Here is an 18,302-nt window from a genome sequence, read left to right as displayed (position 1 = left end):
GATCCCACGTGCCGCGGAGCGGCTGGGCCCGTGAGCCGTGGCCGCTGAGCCTGCGCGTCCGGAGCCTGTGCTCCGCAACGGGAGAGGCCACAGCAGTGAGAGGCCCGTGTACCACAAAAAAAAAAAAAAAAAAAGAAAGAAAAAAATCTGTATAACAATGGTACCCCAATATTGTGAAGAATAAGTGAGATGAAATAAGTAAAGTGCTCAGTCCAGAACCACAAAGGGAACCTTGCCTCTCTAATATTATTCTCTCAAGAGACAGTAAAACAGCCCAGGACACACAGACACACAGGTAAATAGTTAATATTTACTGAGTACCTCACATGTGCCAAGAGCCTTTCTAAGTGCATTTAATTCTTACAAGGTCACAAGGCTGGTATTATGCCCATTGTACAGATGGGGAAATGGAGGCACAAGAGGTTACAGACCCAAGGTCATAACCCTAGTAAGTGACAAAGCCAGGATTCAAACTCAAACAGCCTGTCTCTAAAGCCCATGCATACCACCTCCCTTAATAGTAATGATTAAATTTTAAAATCATTACTTGCTCAGACACAATATTCCATAGTTTATGAAGCATTTTCCCACCCACTTCCATTTATTTCTCACCACACCAGCCCAGAGAGGAAGGCAATGTTTACTCCTAATTTATAAAGGGGAGGGGGAAACTGAGGCTGTGAAAGGGGGAACTATCCTGTCTTGCCAAGGTCACACAGCAAGGTCGGTGGCAGAAGAGGGGGTGGTATCTGGGACTTTCCGACTCCAAATTCAGGGGACCATTCCCAGCCTTACTCAACTCCCAAGCCCCCTAAATAGCAAGCCTGCTGGAGGCCTTGGGGGCTTTCTCCCCAGGCCAGTTGCTCTGGCTGGGCTTCCACTGTTCAGCTGGAAGGTCCCAAGGCTGCGTCCTCCACCCACCCCACACCCCACCGCTCACTATCAGATGGGAGGGGCAGGAACTCTGGGACTGGTGGAGTTTCCGACCAGGCAGGAAAAAGAACAAAGGAACTGCATGGGGGGAGAAGGTGGAGGGGGGTGGCCAGGAGGGTGGCAGGAGTGGAGGGGACACTTCACCATGGAATATGAAGTCAAGAAAGGGAAAAAGGTAGGTGGGAGGTTGGAAGGGGTGCGCGGTAGAGAGATGTCCCCGGAGTCGGAGAAGTGGGAAGCCTGGGGGGAGGAGGGGGGTGATGGGCAGTGAGTGGCGTCAGGAGAGCCTTTCTTCTTATTGGGAAAGACCTTCCTCCCCACCCTTGGGCAGCCAGACATTTGGACTCAAAATTCCCTAACCCGTCTCCCTGCTCTCAGTGGCCTGTGCCATCCCAGGAATGGACAGACGGACGGGCACCTTCCAGGAAAATCCAGCCAGTCAGATTAGTTTGGGAGATATTCTCAACCTGCTTCCCTGGTGTTCCTGGGGGTTCCCTCCTGCAGCTTCTCAGACCAAGGGACAGATAGAGAGCCACCCAACAAACCCATTCCCCTGCTCCCTGCCTCCCCAGACAGAAGGACCTCAGCCAGGGCAATTCTGTGCTATGAGGCTGCCTATCCAGGCTCGAGACACCTGCTTGCTCCCCCCCCGCTGGGTTCCAACTGAGCCTGCCCCCTCCCTGTCTTTATACAGGGCCCAGTTCTGCTCCAAAGGCCTCAGCCTGGGGGTCATTCCCCCCACCCCTAGACCTTTACCCCTTCCTGACTCTCAGATATTTTCTAGTCTGGTTCTCTGGGCATCACACCTGTTTCTCTTTGTGGTCCAGGGAGCCTCTGGGATTCCAACTCCTACCCCCACCCCCACTGAGCCCTCTTCCCCCAGGAAACCTAGATCCAGCTGTTTGAAAAGACTCCCACATGAACTGTGAGGGCTCCGAAGGGAGACAAGACATAGGTGCTTGTTCTCTCTTGGTTCATTCCTTCTATAGATACTTAGTCAGCACCTATTATGTGCCAGGCACTGTGCCTGGCGCTGGTGATGATGCACTTGGTGAGCAAAGTCAGACAAGGTCCCTGCTCCCTCCCTGAAGCTCACATTCTAGTGAGGGAGACAACTATTAATTTTTAAAAAAAAAACAATTAATGTAAAACTGTACAAAAGTCTCCATACACAGTGCTGGGTGACAGAATATTAAGGGACCCAGCCCTAGACTGGTCAGTTTGAGCTGAGATCTGATGGGTGGAAGGAAAGAGGACAGGGAAGAGTGTTTCTGGCAGAGGAACAGCATGTGCAAAGCTCCATGGTAGGAAGGAATGTAGCAAATAGGAAGAACTGAAAGATGGCCCTATAGCTGGAGGGCAGGAGTTAGGGGCAGCGTGGGGTGAGATGAGGCTGGAGAAGTGGGCAGGGGTGGACCACTGAGGGCCACAGACAAAGCATTCACCTCCCCACTCCACTCACATATACACACATGCTCCCATATACAGGATAAAGTCCTGGCTCCACAGCCGGCATTCGAGCCCTCTATGACTTGTTCATCTCGTCATTCAGCCACAGCTACAACACACCTTCTCCAGGCTCGCGCCCGCCCTTGCAGCCCCCAGTGTTTTGCACATGCTGTGCCCTCTGCTTGGGGTGCTCGTTCCCACATCGCTTGTTCTCATTTCTCAGAGCTTCCACGTACTTCATCCAGGCTCCGTGATACTGATTTTAAAACTTGAGCTGGGCCTGCAGCGCTTGTTAATACACAGATCATTGGGTCTCATCCCAGGTTCTGATCCAATAGGTTTGAGATGGAGCGCAAGAATGTAGATTTCTCTTCAGTTCACAGGCGATGCTGCTGCTACTGCTGGTGGAGACCCAGGAACCACACACTGAGAACCACTGCTCTAGAGCAGTGCTCACACTTTCCTGGGAGTTTAAATTCTGTTGGGATGGGCTGGGGTCCTGAAATTTGCTCCTTTAACCTTGATCCAGGCCATTTTTATGCAGGTGCCCACTGGATTAAACTTCAAGGTACCTGTTAACCATTTCTAATATTTAGGAAAGCACAGAAAATAGCTTAAATACCTATGCACCCACCACTCAGCCACACTGAATGTTAATATTTTTCTGTACTTGCCCCAGCCTGGGTGGGGGTTCCTTAAGCCTCAGCCTGGGCCTGCACAGGGCTTCTACCCTCACCTGCATGTTTAGAATGGAAGGTTTGGAGCCAGACTGCCCAAGGTGAACTATTGGTTCTACCGCTACTAGCTGGTGACCTTATTAGCTAGCTGCCTCTCTGAGGCTGTTTCTCCACCTACTAAATGGGAATCATAGAGCTACCCTCTCTGCAGAGTTTTTGTAAGAATTAAATTAGGTAATGTAAGTAAAAGGCTGCACATGAAAGTGCTGAATATGATCAAGTCAGTTGCTGTTATTACTGTTCTTACCCCCACGCCCCCGCCTCTCCCAGGGCTTCGTGTCCCCCATCCGGAGGCTGGTGTTCCCGAAGGCTGGGCGCCGGGCAGCCTTTCGAAGCAGTGTGAGCCGCCGGCCCCTGCATTCGATGCCCCTTTATCCCCCCGACTACCTCATCGACCCCCAGATTCTGCTGTGTGACTATCTGGAGAAAGAGGTCAAGGTACTTTCGGGATGAGCAGGAGGGGTGGGAAGAAGCTTGAGATAAGGGGCTGGGGGGAAAGTTTTCCTCAGCCCTCTTAGGTTACCTGGCTGGATCTGAAAATTAAACTGAACAAAGATTAACAGGAGAAAAGCACACACATTTTATTAAATTTTCACATGGACATGAGAGCCTTCAGAAGAGAATGGAAGACCCTGAGAAGTGACCAGAGCAGGAAGTTTTTATACTTTTTGACAAAGAAACAATAAATCCGTGAAGAATGGACAAGGCCAGAGGGGTTTGGAGGGGGTTGGTAAATGGTGAAAGAGGAACAAGGTTTGTTTATACAGACTTCTCGGCCCTCAATTCCCTGTCCCTGGTGATAAGGATGTCTCCCTTCCTACTGGTACCCTGAAAGGAGGGTACCCTTCACCAGGGAGATTTATCGCCTGCTTTCAGGGAAGATGGGTGAGGTGGGGGAAGTTAGAGTGACCTTCCTGCTTCTGCCGTTTTCTCATACTCCTTCAGCTTAAGATATTCAATGTGCCAAGACGCCATATTTTAGGGAAGCATGTTCTGGATCCCATCAGGAAAGACCTTACCTCTCCCCCACACCAACCCCTGACCACACAGGGGAGGCTCAGGGGAAAGAGGCCTGGGTTCAAGGCAGCCTTGCCCCTGAATTATGCTGGGGACCCTCAACAAGTGACCTCCACCTGTTCAGCCTCAGTGTTGCCATCTCAACATGGGGCTCAAAGCCTACCCCAAGGGGAGAGCAGATGGGAGGGTGCTCTGTGCACCAAAAAGCCGGACCGTCCTGTGAGATTTTACTGCAGTGACGTTGCTGCTACTTGGACAGTGTCCAGCTTAAAGGAAGCCAGTTCTGCAGGCCACATGGACTTAGGCCAACTCAGGGGCTTTACTTCTATTTTATGAACACCATGAAGGAGCAGTGGAGAATCCTCGCTACCCAATAAAGACTGATATGGGGGTAGGAGTGTTAGTAAAAACAGGCACCCAGTTAAGTTTGAATTTTGGTGGGGGGAGGGATAAATTAGAGTTTGGGATTAACAGATACACACTACTATATATAAAATAGATAAACAACAAGGACCTATTGTATAACACAGGGAACTATATTCAATATCTTATAATAATCTATAATGGAAAAGAATCTGAAAAAGAATATGTATTTGAATCACTTTGCTATATACCTGAAACTAACACTGTAAATCAGTTATATTTCAACAAAAAAAAATTTTTTTAATTTGAATTTCAGATAGGCGATGAGTACTTTTTTAGTTTTGATATTAGTTGTTTATGTGAAAACCAAGTTTAACTGGCATCTTGTATTTTACCTGGCAGCCCTATATGAAGAGAAAAGCTAGCAAACAAATCCACTTAAAAAATTGGGAACTGAAATTTCATAGAGAATAAAAAGAAAAGAAATGGTATGATTGGTAGAATCACCTAGAAGAATAAAACTAAAAATATTTTAAAAAGTTAATTCTTATATTAAATAACATTTAAGTGTGATAACATTAAGCTATAACTAAGAATGAATGAAGAATTAATTTACTATTAATTTAATTTAGGGCATCATTTTTCTGACAAAATTATATACTAATTGGATACAACATTCTTCCCTTTCCATTTGACTTTTGCAACAAGATCATGAAGAGGGCCAGTGACCTGCACAGTCAGCTGACACTGGTGCTTGGGGTGCACAGAGCCACTCAGGCCAAGCAGGAAATTCAAGCTATTCTAATGACTTTTGTTTCTGCCATAGCTAAATAACTATGTGCTCATAAAATAAGCTTATTTTAGCAAAAATAAGCTAGCAGTGAGAGTATGGACTCTGGTGTGTGGAGTCCAGTTCTGCCCTTTTTAGCGCTATAATATTGGGCAGGTTATTTGGCTTTGCTGTGCCTTAGTTTTCTCATCCTTAAAGCGATGATGAATGAGTGCATAAAACTCTCAGGACTATGCCTGGCTCCTACAATGGCTTTAATAACAGTTATTATCAGGCTATTATTATTAATTCAGATATTTTTATCTCAGTCTACCCGCACTGTGTCAGTGAGGAGGTCAGGGACCTCCAAGGCTTCAGGGAGACCTCTCTCTGCCCTTTTCCCACCACCCCCGCCCCCACCCCATTTCCATCCAGTTCCTGGGCCACCTCACCTGGGTCACCTCCTCACTGAACCCCTCCAGCCGCGACGAGCTCCTGCAGCTGCTGGACACGGCCAGGGTGAGGCTCCGGGAGAGGGGAGGGCAGGGTCTGGTCCCCTACCTCTCCCACCCGAGGCCCCCGGGACTCAGGAGATCCGACCCACCCCGCAGCAGCTGAAGGAGCTGCCGCTGAAGACCACGGCGGAGCAGGACAGCATCCTGAGCCTGTCGGCCCGCTGCCTGCTGCTCACCTGGCGCGACAACGAGGAGCTCATCTTGCGTATCCCCACGCACGAGATCGCCGCTGCCTCCTACCTGCAGGACGACGCGCTGCACCTGCTGGTGCTTAAGACCGGTACGGCAGGCGGGGCCTGGCAGGGGCGGGGCGGGGGAGGTGAAGGAGTGGAGAAAGGGCCAACACCTAGTCTTGGGCATGGGCGTGACCTGGGGCAGGGGCGGGGCCTGAGGCTGGATAAGTGGGTGATGGAAAGACCTGACCAAACTACCCTGAGACTAGGGACAGGACATGGCTGTTTGCGAGAAGAGGAAGCCCAAGGTTGAGGCTTGAAGGAGGGGCGGCCTGACCCACCATCTTCGAAACGGTGGAGAAGCCAGAATCCTGAGGCCTGAAGTTAAAGGGCGTGATGAAGGGTAGCAAGGCTCTGAGGCTAGGAGGGAACCTGCGGCAGAGGCGGAGTCTCATCTAGTGGAAGGGCCGTACGCTGGGGAGGCGGAGCTTGCGGCTGGGGTATCTTGGTGGGAGATGTCAGACCCTGCCATACTAGGGGCGGGGCCTGAGGCCAGGGGAGGGGTTGAAGGGAAGCCGGAAGCCAAGGAGGTGTTCCTGAAACCCGGGACAAGGTCCGAGTTAAGGGTAAAGAAGGAGGGGACAGCCTGACCACTACTCTCAGACCAGACGGCAGCGTCTGGGAGGCAAGGGGCGTCGGAATGGGGTAGGGCGGGTGGGAACTGGCAAACCCAGGGGTGGAGCCTGAGGGTGGGGGCGGGACCCAAAAGTAAGGACCCGTAGTGGGGCGGGGTCCGGCCTCCCGACTTTGAAGCCAGGGGTGGAGCTTGAGGGTGGGGGCGGGGCCAGACACGGCTGGACCCCTTCTCCCCCCAACCACCACCGCAGCGGCGGGGTCAGGACACCCAGCTGGCCTCGGGAGAGGGCTCTCAGCCCAGATCGCCTGCTTCTGACGGCCACCCGGCCTTTCCTAGGTCTGGGCGTGGACCCGGTGCCAGCCGGAGTAGACGCCAGCCCCGGCGGCGCGGGGCGCGACCCGGGCCCGCCCGGGGCGGCGCCCGAGAAGCGGCGGGTGGGCGCCACGGAGCGGCGCCACACCATCTGCAGCCTTGACTGGCGGATGGCGTGGGGCGGGAGCGCGGGCGCCGAGGCCCGGGCCGGGGGCGGCGGCGGCGGCAGCCTGGAGCGCCAGCGCGCCGGGGCGCGGGCGTCGGGCAGCTGGGAGCGGCGGCAGACTTTCAGCGGCAGCTGGGAGCGGCGACACGGCGGCGGCGGCGGCGGCGGCGCCGCGGGCAAGCCGGGCGGCAGCTGGGAGCGGAGGCAGGCGGGAGGCGGCGGCAGCTGGGAGCGGCGCCACCCGGGCCCCAACCCGCTCGACCCGCAGGACCCCAGCCCCGACGCCTACTGCAACCTGGTCATCCTGGCTGTGGCCAACAGGGTGAGCCCGAGGGCATCCCGCGCCCCTGCGCCCTGCCTCCCTGGCGCGTTTTCACACTCCCCACACACATACCAAGTTCCTGGAGTCTACCCCAGCCCCTTTTCTTTTCCCTCCTTCGGCCCTACTGCCCAGAACTTCGGAACTGTGTGCCCATTGACGCCAAAAGGCTTTTACTCCAGCCCCAGGACACCTCCCCCTTGCTGTCCCAATGGGATGAAAGCTCAAAATGGCCCAGACTTGATCTAACCCCTCATCCAGCCCTGCTCCTTCTCCAAAGTCGTCAATGTCCACACTACCACAGTAACAATAATGAGGACAGTAATCACCAGCACGAATTCAGTGCCGACCTGTGCCAGACAGGAAACCAGCATTAAGTCATTTCATTCTCACAGTAACCCCTGGAGGCAAATATTACCACCATCCCCATTCTATAGAGAAGGAAACAGACCCAGAGGCTAAGCAACTTGTGCAAGGTCACACAGGAAGCAGGTGGTGATTTCAGCATTGGGACCCAGAAGTTCAGAGCCTGTACTCTTGGTAACAATGGCCATCACCCAAGGCAGAAGACTTCTGGCCATTCTTGCCCCCCCCCCCCATCCTCCACATTCACCCTTGCTTTTATTCATTTGACCATGTTCATTGAGCGCCAGCTTGTGCTAGGCATTGGGCTAGGTGCCATGGATACAGAGATGAACAAAGACATATTTAGTGCCCTCCCTTAGGGAGCTCACCATCTAGCAGACACCTCCAAACCCTGAGCCTTGTAAGCTGTGTCTCTGGCCCAGGGCCCTGAACTCCCTCTCTATATAAACCCCACATGGTGAACAAAACAGACACGGTGCCTCTCTAAGAGAGGTGGATAGTAAGTGGTAAACTCAGGCTCTGGTGCTGACTTGAAACAATTTTTCACTTGTTTCAAGTGTACCCTGTTTAAACAGGGTACCCTGTTTATCCCACTGGGCTGTGAGGGCTTTAGGCCTCATCGAATTCACCTCTGAGACTCCACAGCCTGGCCCAGTGCTTGCCACACAGTGGGACTAAATAATAATTTGTGGAATGAGTAAATAAATAAGGGTTGTTTTCTAGGAGTAACTGAGCCTCTGGCCTCCAATCTGAGGCATCATGGTCCCAAGGAGGGTACAGGAGTTAGAGTCAAAAAACCTGGATGCCAATATTAACCAAAGCCATGAGCCTGCTGTGTGAGCCTGGGCAAGTCACTTAACCACTCTAAGCCTCCATGTCTTTCATTATAAAATAAGGATGCCCTCTTCCCTGTCCATTTGGTAGAGCTATTATAAGGGTCAATCCTGGTTTAATGATAATTTCACTCCCTCATCCCAAAATGCCTGTCCTGGGTCACATTTTAATTTACTCCCTGGACTGGCTTTTTTAGAAGCACAATATAAGAAGTGGCTTCATGAAGTTGGTCTCTTCATTAGTTGTTGTCTTTCCGTGTCTCTTGCTTAAAGACTTAAAGAGGTAAATCAAAGAGGCAAATTCCTCTTCATATTTGCGATCTCAAAAAAGTTGCACCCAAGAACTTAAATGCCTTCCTTCTATCAGGGACTGAAGTTTATGTGTTCATCCTGCTTCCATTTTTGCCTTGGGTGCCAGGAAGCTCATATCTAAATATGGCATAATAACTATGTTGAGCAGTAGTAACTCTGCTGAGCCTAACATTTTCATACAGTTAATTCTTCCTTTCCTCTTACTAGGCATTAGGAGACCTGGGCTCTAGTCCTGGCTAATCACTTTACGTCTCTGGGCTTCAGCTTCCTACGTGTAAATTAAACTAAATTAGGGCTTATTTTAGATAAGCTTCAGGAGGCCCCATAATTCTCCCAGAAATTTAGGGTGCATGTGTGCATTTTTCAGGGCAGAAGAGTTACATTTGTCACTGGATTCTGTAAAGGCCAGTGAGTGGCTATTTCTATAAAGGCCACCCAGAACGTGGCCATATAATTTTGATGAAAAATGTCCTCAAAATCAATTTAAAGGCTCCCATAGTTGTGTGTGTGCCCTTGTGCGCCTCCTCACACTGCGTTTTTAGGAAGCAGGGGCATCCTGGTCCCTGGAGAAGGCCTGAGCTCTGTCCTCCTCTCTGGGCCAGGATGCTGCAGAGGAGTCCTGCGCCCTCATCTGTCAGGTCTTCCAGATCATCTACGGGGACCAAAGCATCGAGTGTGTGGACCGGGCCGGCTACCACTACACGTCCACGCCCGAACGGCCGTGGCTCTGCAGCCGCAGTGAGTACTCCAACTCCTGGTGGCCCCTCCTGTGAAACGTCCTGAAAGGCCAGAGGAGGGGGGATATCCCAGGACTGGGGCCAATGAAAGCCCTTAGGGGTCCTGACCTCTACAGCAATTACAGCATACCCCCGATATGTCGCTAAAATAAAATGTCAAATTTCATAATGACCTCAAACGTAGTTTCAGAACGAGACCCTCAGAGCTGAACTCTCTCTCCCTTTTGTTTTTTGGTGTCCCCACTTTGCCAAAACCTAAGCACATGCATTGTAAGTTTACTGAGCCATCTAGTCCCACTAGGACTCTAGGTCAACACCAAGATTTCCAGACTGGTCCTTGAATGCCATCAACGGCTGGAATGAGAATGAGACCAATAGCGGTATTCGTTGGTCACCAACTATGTGCCAAGCATAGGGCCGATGTACCAAATCTCATTTAATCCTCATAACAACCTTGTCTGTCCTGTTTGCCACTGTATCCCCTGTGCCTAACACAGGACCAGGGACGGATGCTCAAGGCATATTTTCTGAATGGATGAAAGAATGCTCTGAGGCCTTATGAATACAATTTTTACAGATGAGGACATTAAGGCCCAGAGTAGTCAATAAATATCTCAGGGTCACACAGCTGGTGAATGGCAGAGTCAGGATTCAAACCCAGGTGCATCTGATTCTAAAGCTTCCTGCAACAGCCTCACTCCCCATGCTGCCTTCAGGGCCATTAAGTGAACTTCCTCAGCCACAGCCCCCTGAGCGTGGTCCCTGTTTGCGTAGCTCAGGCAACGGGGAGCCAGCTCTTTCCTTCTGGAAGCATTCACATCTGTGGGAACTGTGGTTATTGAGAATTTGGGAAAGTTCATTGACTCTCCCAGGGATGATGGACAAATAAATGAGATAACAACAGATATTTCAACAAATTCATTCATTCAACAAGTATTTCTTGAACACCTGTCTGTGGGATCCTGCTAATCACCAGGATGTACTGGCGAGTAAAGCCAGATGTGGCCCTCCCTCTGAGGCGTGCAGTGCTGAGGTAGGCCGACAGTAATTAAATAGTTGCACAGATAAAATGTAACCACACACTGTGTTATAAGAATGTATAATGAGGAACCAGCGGGGCCTGGAAAGTCAGGGGAGTGTCCTGAGGAAGTGACACTAAGTGAGCCACGATGGGCAGGGGGAGGCCAGTAGCTGGATTCACTGAGATGACAGGGGCAGGTAAAGAGCAAGTTCTCTGTACCTGGTGGTCCTTTCTCCTCACGATTTTGAGCTCCTTGCCCTCAAAGTTCTTTTTTCTCTCTCTCAAACATATACAGTTTACAAAGCGCTACCTCGCCTGTTCCCTGGCTTGCTCTCCCCAAGGCCCCCCTGAGGTAGGCAGGAAGGTGGTATTGTCCCAACCTTGGGGAAGTTGAGTGCCGGGAGAGGAGAAGTGCGTTGCCCAAGGTTGGCTGTGTGTTGCCGGTGGGGGCAGGAATCACGGTCAGAAACTTCCAGTGGCTGCCCATTTCACTCAGAGTGAAAATTAACACACGTACAGTTACTAACAAGGCCATTCGTGCTCCAGCCGCCATCCTTACTCCAGGGTGGGGCTGAGCTTGGGGCCTCAGGGAGCCAGAGATGTTGGTCCCTGCTTTGCCGCCTCTGACCGCCCTCTGTCTGCTGCCCCCAGGTGACAGCTGCCGCACGGATGGGACTTACGCCTATGACGCCGACTTCAGCTGCTGCAGCTCCTTGTGGGTACCGTCCTTCTCAGGGACCCCACTCTGGTCCCCTCTGTCTCTGCACAAACAGGTTGCTCATCTAGGCATTCTTGAGCCCCTATGGGCAAGAGAGGGTGGGAGAAAGTGACTCCATCTTGATTTGTGCTGAGATGCTAGGCCCCGAGGGTGCGGGTAACCTGAACTTCCCAGGCTCTGGTGAGCTTATAGGATCTGAACCCCTGAGAGACAGACAGGGCAGCCAGAACTCAGAACTAGGTCCACATGGGCCTGCGGCTCTTTCCCAGTCATCCAGACACAGTGGCCTGCAGAGGCCAAAATCACAGCTAATGCCAAAAAGTCATTTTGGCTCTATGGAATAGAGAATCTTTAAAAAGGATAAAGCTTCCCCCCCCCACCCCCACCCCCCACCCCCACCCCACCCGCCCGTCTCTTACATAAGATAGACAAGGAGTCTATGGCCTTATGGTCATTAAGGGCTCAGGCTTATCTTTTCCTCCCTCTCTAACACTTGCTTCCATCCTCAAGGTCACCTCATGGGCCCAGATAGTGGCTATAGTTCCAGCCATCACAGCAGCATATGAGGAATCTCTTTAAAGAAAGAGCTGTGCTAGAATTCCTACCTGACTTCTGCTTACATCTCATTGGCCAGAACTTGGTCTCATGGCCAGAACTAGCTATAAGCAAGTCTGGAAAATGTAGGTTTTTTTTAAAAAAAAAAATCTCATTTGGGAATGTTGTCCAGGGTGACTGACCACCCCAGTTTGCCCAGGATTTAGGGCTTCCCCAAAACATGGAAGTTTCAGTACTGTAACCAGGAAAGTCCCAGGAAAACTGGGACAAGTTGGTCACCTTAGTTCTGTTACTAAGGCCTTTGGCTTTCTGTTATTAAGGCTGAAAGGGGACAGCCTCTGCCAGTGATATAGGCCTTACTTCCCCCCGCCCCCCTTTTCAGCGACAATATACTTGCTTAAGACTGTGCACTCTTAGGCCAGTCCTTAAACAACCTGCTAGAGAGATGACAGTCATGACAATGACTAACTTTAGAACTTGCTGTCTGCCAAGTGCTATTCTATAATGCACTTCGTTTTTAAAATCAACATAGCAACATTACAGTAGCTACTGTTTATTTACTGCCTAGTCCATGACTCTAAGTACTGTACAAATATTAACTCCTCTGTTTCTTACAATGACACCAATTTTTATCATACCATTTTACAGATAGAGATACTGAAGAATAGAGAAGTTAAGTAACTTGACCCAAGGTCAAGCAGCTAGTAAGTTGTAGGCCTGCGATTTGAACCCAGACAGGCTGGCTCCAGAGTCCACACTAAGCTTACACTGCTTCTCTGGAGGTAATCATTGAAGATGGTTCTGGAACAATGTAGAGACCAGGAGGCAGGAGCCCAATGTTGACTTTTATTTAAGCAATATTTATTGAGTACCTACCATGTGCCAGGCACTGTGCTCTGTGCTAGGGATACAGTGGGGAGCCAGACAAGGACGAGGCCTGTGCTTGGCACATAGTAGGTACTCAGCAAACAGAGAAAACCAGGTCCCTGCTCTTGCATGGTTTACAAGGTAGCACAGGAGACAATGAAATCATTATTTAGTAATAATAAGCGTCAACAGTAAAAAACACTCAAGAGAAGCTCAGAGTGCTGAGAGAGAGGCTGTGGAAACCCTACCTCATCTGGGGAGTCAGGAGGGCCTCTCCGAGGTGATGACACTTGAACTGAGACATGACAAATAAAAGGGGGAAGAGCGCTCCAGGTACAGGGAACAGCAAGTGCAAGGATGCTGAAGCGGGATCCACTTGGCATGTTTGAGGAGCAGCCAGGAGGCCACTATGGCTGCAGCAGAGGGTGTGAAGGACAGAGTGGTTAGAGAGGAGATCTGGTGGGGGCATCGGAAAGGCCTTCATGTCATGGGTAGGCTTACAGACTATGTGACCACATTTGACAGAGGGTCTAACCCATTCTAGAGGGATCAGGGAAAACTTTCCTGAGGAGGTGACATTTAAGATCCAATGGTGAGGAAGAGTTAGCTGAGCAAAAGACAGGGAAGGGGAGGCACTCCAGGCAGAGGGAACAGCATGTGCAAAGGCCCAGAGGTGAGGAGGTACTTGGAGTATTAGAAGAAAAGACAGAAGGCAGGGTGACCTGAGCACAAACAGCAAGGGGGAGACGAGGCTTGAGAGGTGGTGCGTGGCCAGATCATATGGGGCCTCGAAGGCCAAAATGGTGTATAGGATGAGGCCCCAGGCCCAGAGCACTGGTGGCTGCACCCTCCCACCTTCAGCCTACCACATGGAGAGGAGCTGGAGGGAGGCGAGTGAGGGCCCTTCCCCCCCTGTCTCTGCAGCAATGGCTCCCAGGACACATTTGAAGCCTGTTACAGCGGCACGTCCACACCCTCTTTCCATGGCTCCCACTGCAGCGGCAGCGACCACAGCAGCCTGGGCCTCGAGCAGTTGCAGGATTACATGGTCACGGTGAGCTGGGGCAGGCAGTGCGAACAGCATAAGCAAGGGCCTAGAGAACACATGGGGTATTTCAGGCATCATGAATAATCCTGGACGTAACTGAAGCATAAGACCTCAGCGGTCAGGGCAGGGCATGAGGTTAGGAGAGCAAACGGAGTCAGCTGTGAAAGGCTTTAAGTAATGTCAACTAGCACTGAGTGTCGACTTTATACCAGGCACTGTTCTGAGCACCTTTAATGCATCATTTCTTTCCATCCTTTCAACAACCCAAGAAGGAAATGCCTTCATTATCCTCACATTGCAGATGAAGAAAGCGAGGGTTAAGGAGGTTGTCACCTACCCACGATCACAGAGCTGGTCAGTGAAGGGGCCAGGATTTGAAATCGGGCAGCTTGAGTCCACATCCCATTCTTAGATGCAGCCCAAGGCCGGGTTTTCACGGGAGGGCTGGGCTGGATACACCCTTAGCGAGGGCTCTGGGTCTTTTAGGCAGGGGTTGGGTGGGGGTTGCTCTTGGGATTAATCTCGAATGGTGTCCCTGACAGTTGCGGAGTAAGCTGGGGCCCCCTGAGATCCAGCAGTTTGCCCTGCTGCTGCGGGACTACCGTCTGGGGCTGCCCATCCAGGACTATTGCGCAGGCCTGCTGAAGCTCTACGGAGACCGGCGCAAGTTCCTCCTGCTTGGTGAGCCCCCTGCCCAGGCTGGGAGTGTTTACTCTTTATCCCTTGGCCTCCCATAAAGCCGACATCATGAGATCCATGAGGCAAACAGGGAAACCAAAGTGCAGAGAGGGGAAGAGACTTGTCTGCAGTCAGAGCCGGGAGAGAGAGCACAGGTGTAACCATTTCACCTTCACAGCAAAGCTGGGAGAGGATATGATTCTTCCCATTTTACTCCATGAGGAATCTGAGGCTCAGAGAGGCTAAGGAACTCTTCCAAGGTCACAGAGCTAGTAAGGAGGGCTAGTGATAACAGCAACAGGAACGATAATCTTAATAAGCTAACATGTATTGGGCAGTTACCGTGTGTAGTGGCAAGGATCATCTCATTGAACGCCCTCAGTTCCGGGAAGTTGAAACTATGATTTGCCCTCATTTTGCAGATAAGAAAACTGAGGCTTAGAGAAGCAAAGTACATAAATAAGTCACAAAGCTAATAAGTAGTGACAGAAGTAAAACGGAAGCCAAATGGGGCACTCAGTGTGTGTTAAGTACCTTATTTAATCCTCACAGCCCTACCGAGAGAACAGGTGTAATTATCTCCCTTTTACAGGGGAGGAAAGTAAGGCTCAGAGTAATTATTGGAGGAGTGTTACACAACTCATAAATGGGAATGTAATAATAATAATGATAACAATAATAAGCTAACATGTAGTGAGCATTTATTGCGTGCGGAGCATTATGCCGTTACTCTCTGGCTCAGAGAGTCAGGAATTGTGCAAGGTCACACAGCCGGCGAGCGGCAGGGTGGGGATTTGCACTCCGCTCCCCAGAGAAGGTGATTCCTCCGTGGGAGGGGAAGGCTTGACCCCAAGGAATCACCCTGCCCCTCGGCCTGCAGGGATGCGGCCCTTCATTCCGGACCAGGACATCGGCTACTTCGAGGGCTTCCTGGAGGGCGTGGGCATCCGCGAGGGCGGCATCCTCACCGACAGCTTCGGCCGCATCAAACGCAGCATGAGCTCCACGTCGGCGTCAGCCGTGCGCAGCTACGACGGCGCGGCCCAGCGGCCCGAGGCGCAGGCCTTCCACCGGCTGCTGGCTGACATCACGCACGACATCGAGGCGCTGGCCCCAGACGACGACGACGAAAGCACTGACGAGGAGGCCCAGGGCTCCCCGAGCGGGGTCGACGCGGCCGAGGACAACTACCTGTAGCCTGTGCCGCCGCCCATGCGGAGGGCGGGGAAGGGGGTGGCCCCAAGACCCCGCTCCTGAGTCTCACTCGCCGTTGCCTGTGGGACCCCATCCCCAGACCTCCTCCTCAAACCCCCAACCGGGGCTCCACCCTCCCGGGGTCTCTGTCCCTACTCCCGGGGCTCCGGTTCCTGCAGTACCGAGAATGTCCTGCAGGGGGCGGGATCCTAACCGGGACTTGGCAGCCCCTTGGCCGGCTGGGGTGGACTGCGAACTTCTTTGTCCCGCTAGCCCCGCGGGTTCGGCTTCTGGACTCTCCTTCCTCCTCGAGACTCCGCAGCTTTCTGGAGACCAAGGGAGGAATGAAGAGTGGGCTCCACCTGCTGGCCGGTTGAGAAAATAATTCTCAGAGCCCAAAGACCTCTGTTCCTCTTATTTTACAGTTTGAGAAACATGTTTGAGAGAAGGGACTTGAGGGATTCCCCTTAGATATTACCTCAAACTGACCATACTAAATGGTGTGGAGGGTATTTTTAAAGCTCTAAGAGACAGGGTCTCCCCTTCGCAGGTGGAATTAGATCGTTAGTGTGGAATAGAGGACTGACAGTCAACCCAGAGGTGGACGATTTGGGTCCCAGTCCTGGCCCTAAGGCTCTGAACAGGTTGCTTGTTCAGATCTTGCATTTGGAGCCAGACAGGCTAGGCCTCCTGTCTGGTAGCAGTTCTAGCTTCTCTGCATCTCCATTTCCTCTTCTGACCAGGAAGTCGGCCCCACCCACCTCACAGGGGCGTCATAGGGATGACTGAAGGTCAAGACCTCAGTGCTGGGTCTAGCACGTGATAAGCGCTCAATAAATGCTGTTCCCTTCCACATCGAACACTTTCTGACTCAGTTTACCTGTCTTTACCTGTGTGCAACGGGACAGGAACTGAGGTGGAGGTGAGAAGACCCTCAGGGAGCTCACAGTTTGGGAGGAGGAAATAGGAATTGCCCCTCACAGCTCTATTACAGCCTGGCTCTGTGCTCGAGGCCCAAATGAAAAGTACCCAAGATTCCGCAGACAAGCCGTCGCATCTGGGGTAGTCAAAGAAGTCTGAAGACAGGGTTGGAGGGGAGGAGAAGTCAGCATAAGGACAGGACTCAGCACAGCCTCAGTAAAGGCTCAGAGGCTGAAAGAAAGAAGCCCTGAGAAGAGGCAAGAGAATTGCATAGAAGAGCTAAAATTTATTTGTAGAACTTTACATGGCCTTCCATGGCCAGACACAGGGCACTTACCGTGAGGTAGGTACTATTATCACCATTGTTAAAATTATATCATTATTATTATTAGGGCTTCAGATCCAGAGAGTTTCATGAGTTATACTCAGTTCGTGGCAAATGATCATCCCATCATAAATGATCCATGAAAGACCCTTCTGATGTCTTACTTTGTTTTATATTCCCCGAACTCCATCCATACATCCCCACAATCCTTCCCCTCCCTACAATAGGCACCCACCCCTATGTGTTGATATATATCCCTGGACATAAAATGTACAATGTCTTCTGTGTGTGTGTTTATATTACGTAAATGGTATTGTATAAGGTTCTCATTCTGTTGTTTCCTTTTTCACACCCTAATATGTTTTTAAGATCTACTTATGTTGGGACTTCCCTGGTGGTGCAGCGGTTAAGAATCTGCCTGCCAATGCAGGGGACACGGGTTTGAGCCTTGGTCCGGGAAGCTCCCACAAGCCATGGAGCAACTAAGCCTGGGCGCCACAACTACTGAGCCTGCACTCTAGAGCCCGCGAGCCACAACCACTGAAGCCCGCGTGCCTAAAGCCTGTGCTCCGCAACAAGAGAAGCCACCGCAATGAGAGGCCCGAGCACCACGACGAAGAGTAGCCCCCACTCGCCACAACTAGAGAAAGCCCTCGCGCAGCAACAAAGACCCAACGCAGCCAAAAATAAATAAATTTATTTTTTTAAAAAAAGATCTACTCATGTTGCTGTGTAAAAACCTAAATTATTACATCTAACCACTGCAAAATATTCCAAGCTGAGCATCCACTGTTTTATCTATCCATTCCCCCAGTGATGGACACTCAGGTTGCTTCCAGTTCCCTCTTACCATAAACCACACCGTGATGAACATCTTTGTGCATGACCCTTATGGGGCTGTGTGAAAATTTCTTTGAGCTCTATATCCAAGAGTAGAATTACTAGATCATACAGCATCTCTGTTTTAATTTTCACTAAAATCTGCTAGGATGGCTCCACTAGTAGCGTGTGAGGGATGTTTTCTCCCCACATTTTCAGCAACTTTTACATTATCTGACTTTGTAACTTTTGCCTACTTTGGGTGTAAGATGACATCTCGTTGTTTTAACTTGCGTTTCTCTGTCAATCCTGAGATTCAGAACCTCCTATACTTGTCAGGGATTTAGGCTTCCCCTTCAGTGAATTGTCTGTCCATATCTTTTCTCCATTATCTCCTGGATTTCCTGTTTTTTCTTGTTCATTTGTAGGAGTAGCTTATAAATTTTAGATGTCAATCTCTTTTTGGATATTGTTATTACAAGGATCTTCTCCTAGAGCATTGCCCATCTGTTATTTAT

General features: G+C 51.0%; 1 protein-coding gene across 3 annotated transcripts; it reads left to right on the top strand.

Moving 5' to 3' along the window:
* Nucleotides 1-1,078: 1,078 nt before the first annotated feature.
* On the top strand, nt 1,079-17,310 carry CCM2L (CCM2 like scaffold protein; the record flags this gene model as incomplete). Of its 3 annotated transcripts, none has more annotated exons than XM_079944399.1 (10): nt 1,079-1,108; nt 3,390-3,557; nt 5,704-5,787; nt 5,883-6,063; nt 6,930-7,393; nt 9,504-9,639; nt 11,311-11,374; nt 13,724-13,853; nt 14,390-14,528; nt 15,406-17,310. In XM_079944399.1, 10 exons carry the CDS (start codon nt 1,079-1,081, stop codon nt 15,720-15,722), a joined length of 1,713 nt encoding a protein of 570 aa, XP_079800525.1. In that variant the 3' UTR covers nt 15,723-17,310. The 3 variants fall into 3 exon arrangements, with proteins under 3 accessions (XP_079800525.1, XP_079800524.1, XP_079800526.1); XM_079944398.1 differs by having other exon boundaries at nt 5,880-6,063; XM_079944400.1 differs by lacking the exon at nt 1,079-1,108 and adding an exon at nt 2,937-2,950 and having other exon boundaries at nt 5,880-6,063.
* Between the last annotated feature and the right edge of the window lie 992 nt (nt 17,311-18,302).

The sequence above is a fragment of the Stenella coeruleoalba genome (genome assembly GCF_951394435.1).
Source record: "Stenella coeruleoalba genome assembly, chromosome: 15".
Classification (NCBI taxonomy): domain Eukaryota; kingdom Metazoa; phylum Chordata; class Mammalia; order Artiodactyla; family Delphinidae; genus Stenella; species Stenella coeruleoalba.
The sequence above is the reverse complement of the archived record's forward strand: the minus strand, read 5'-3'. Positions and strand labels throughout refer to the sequence as shown.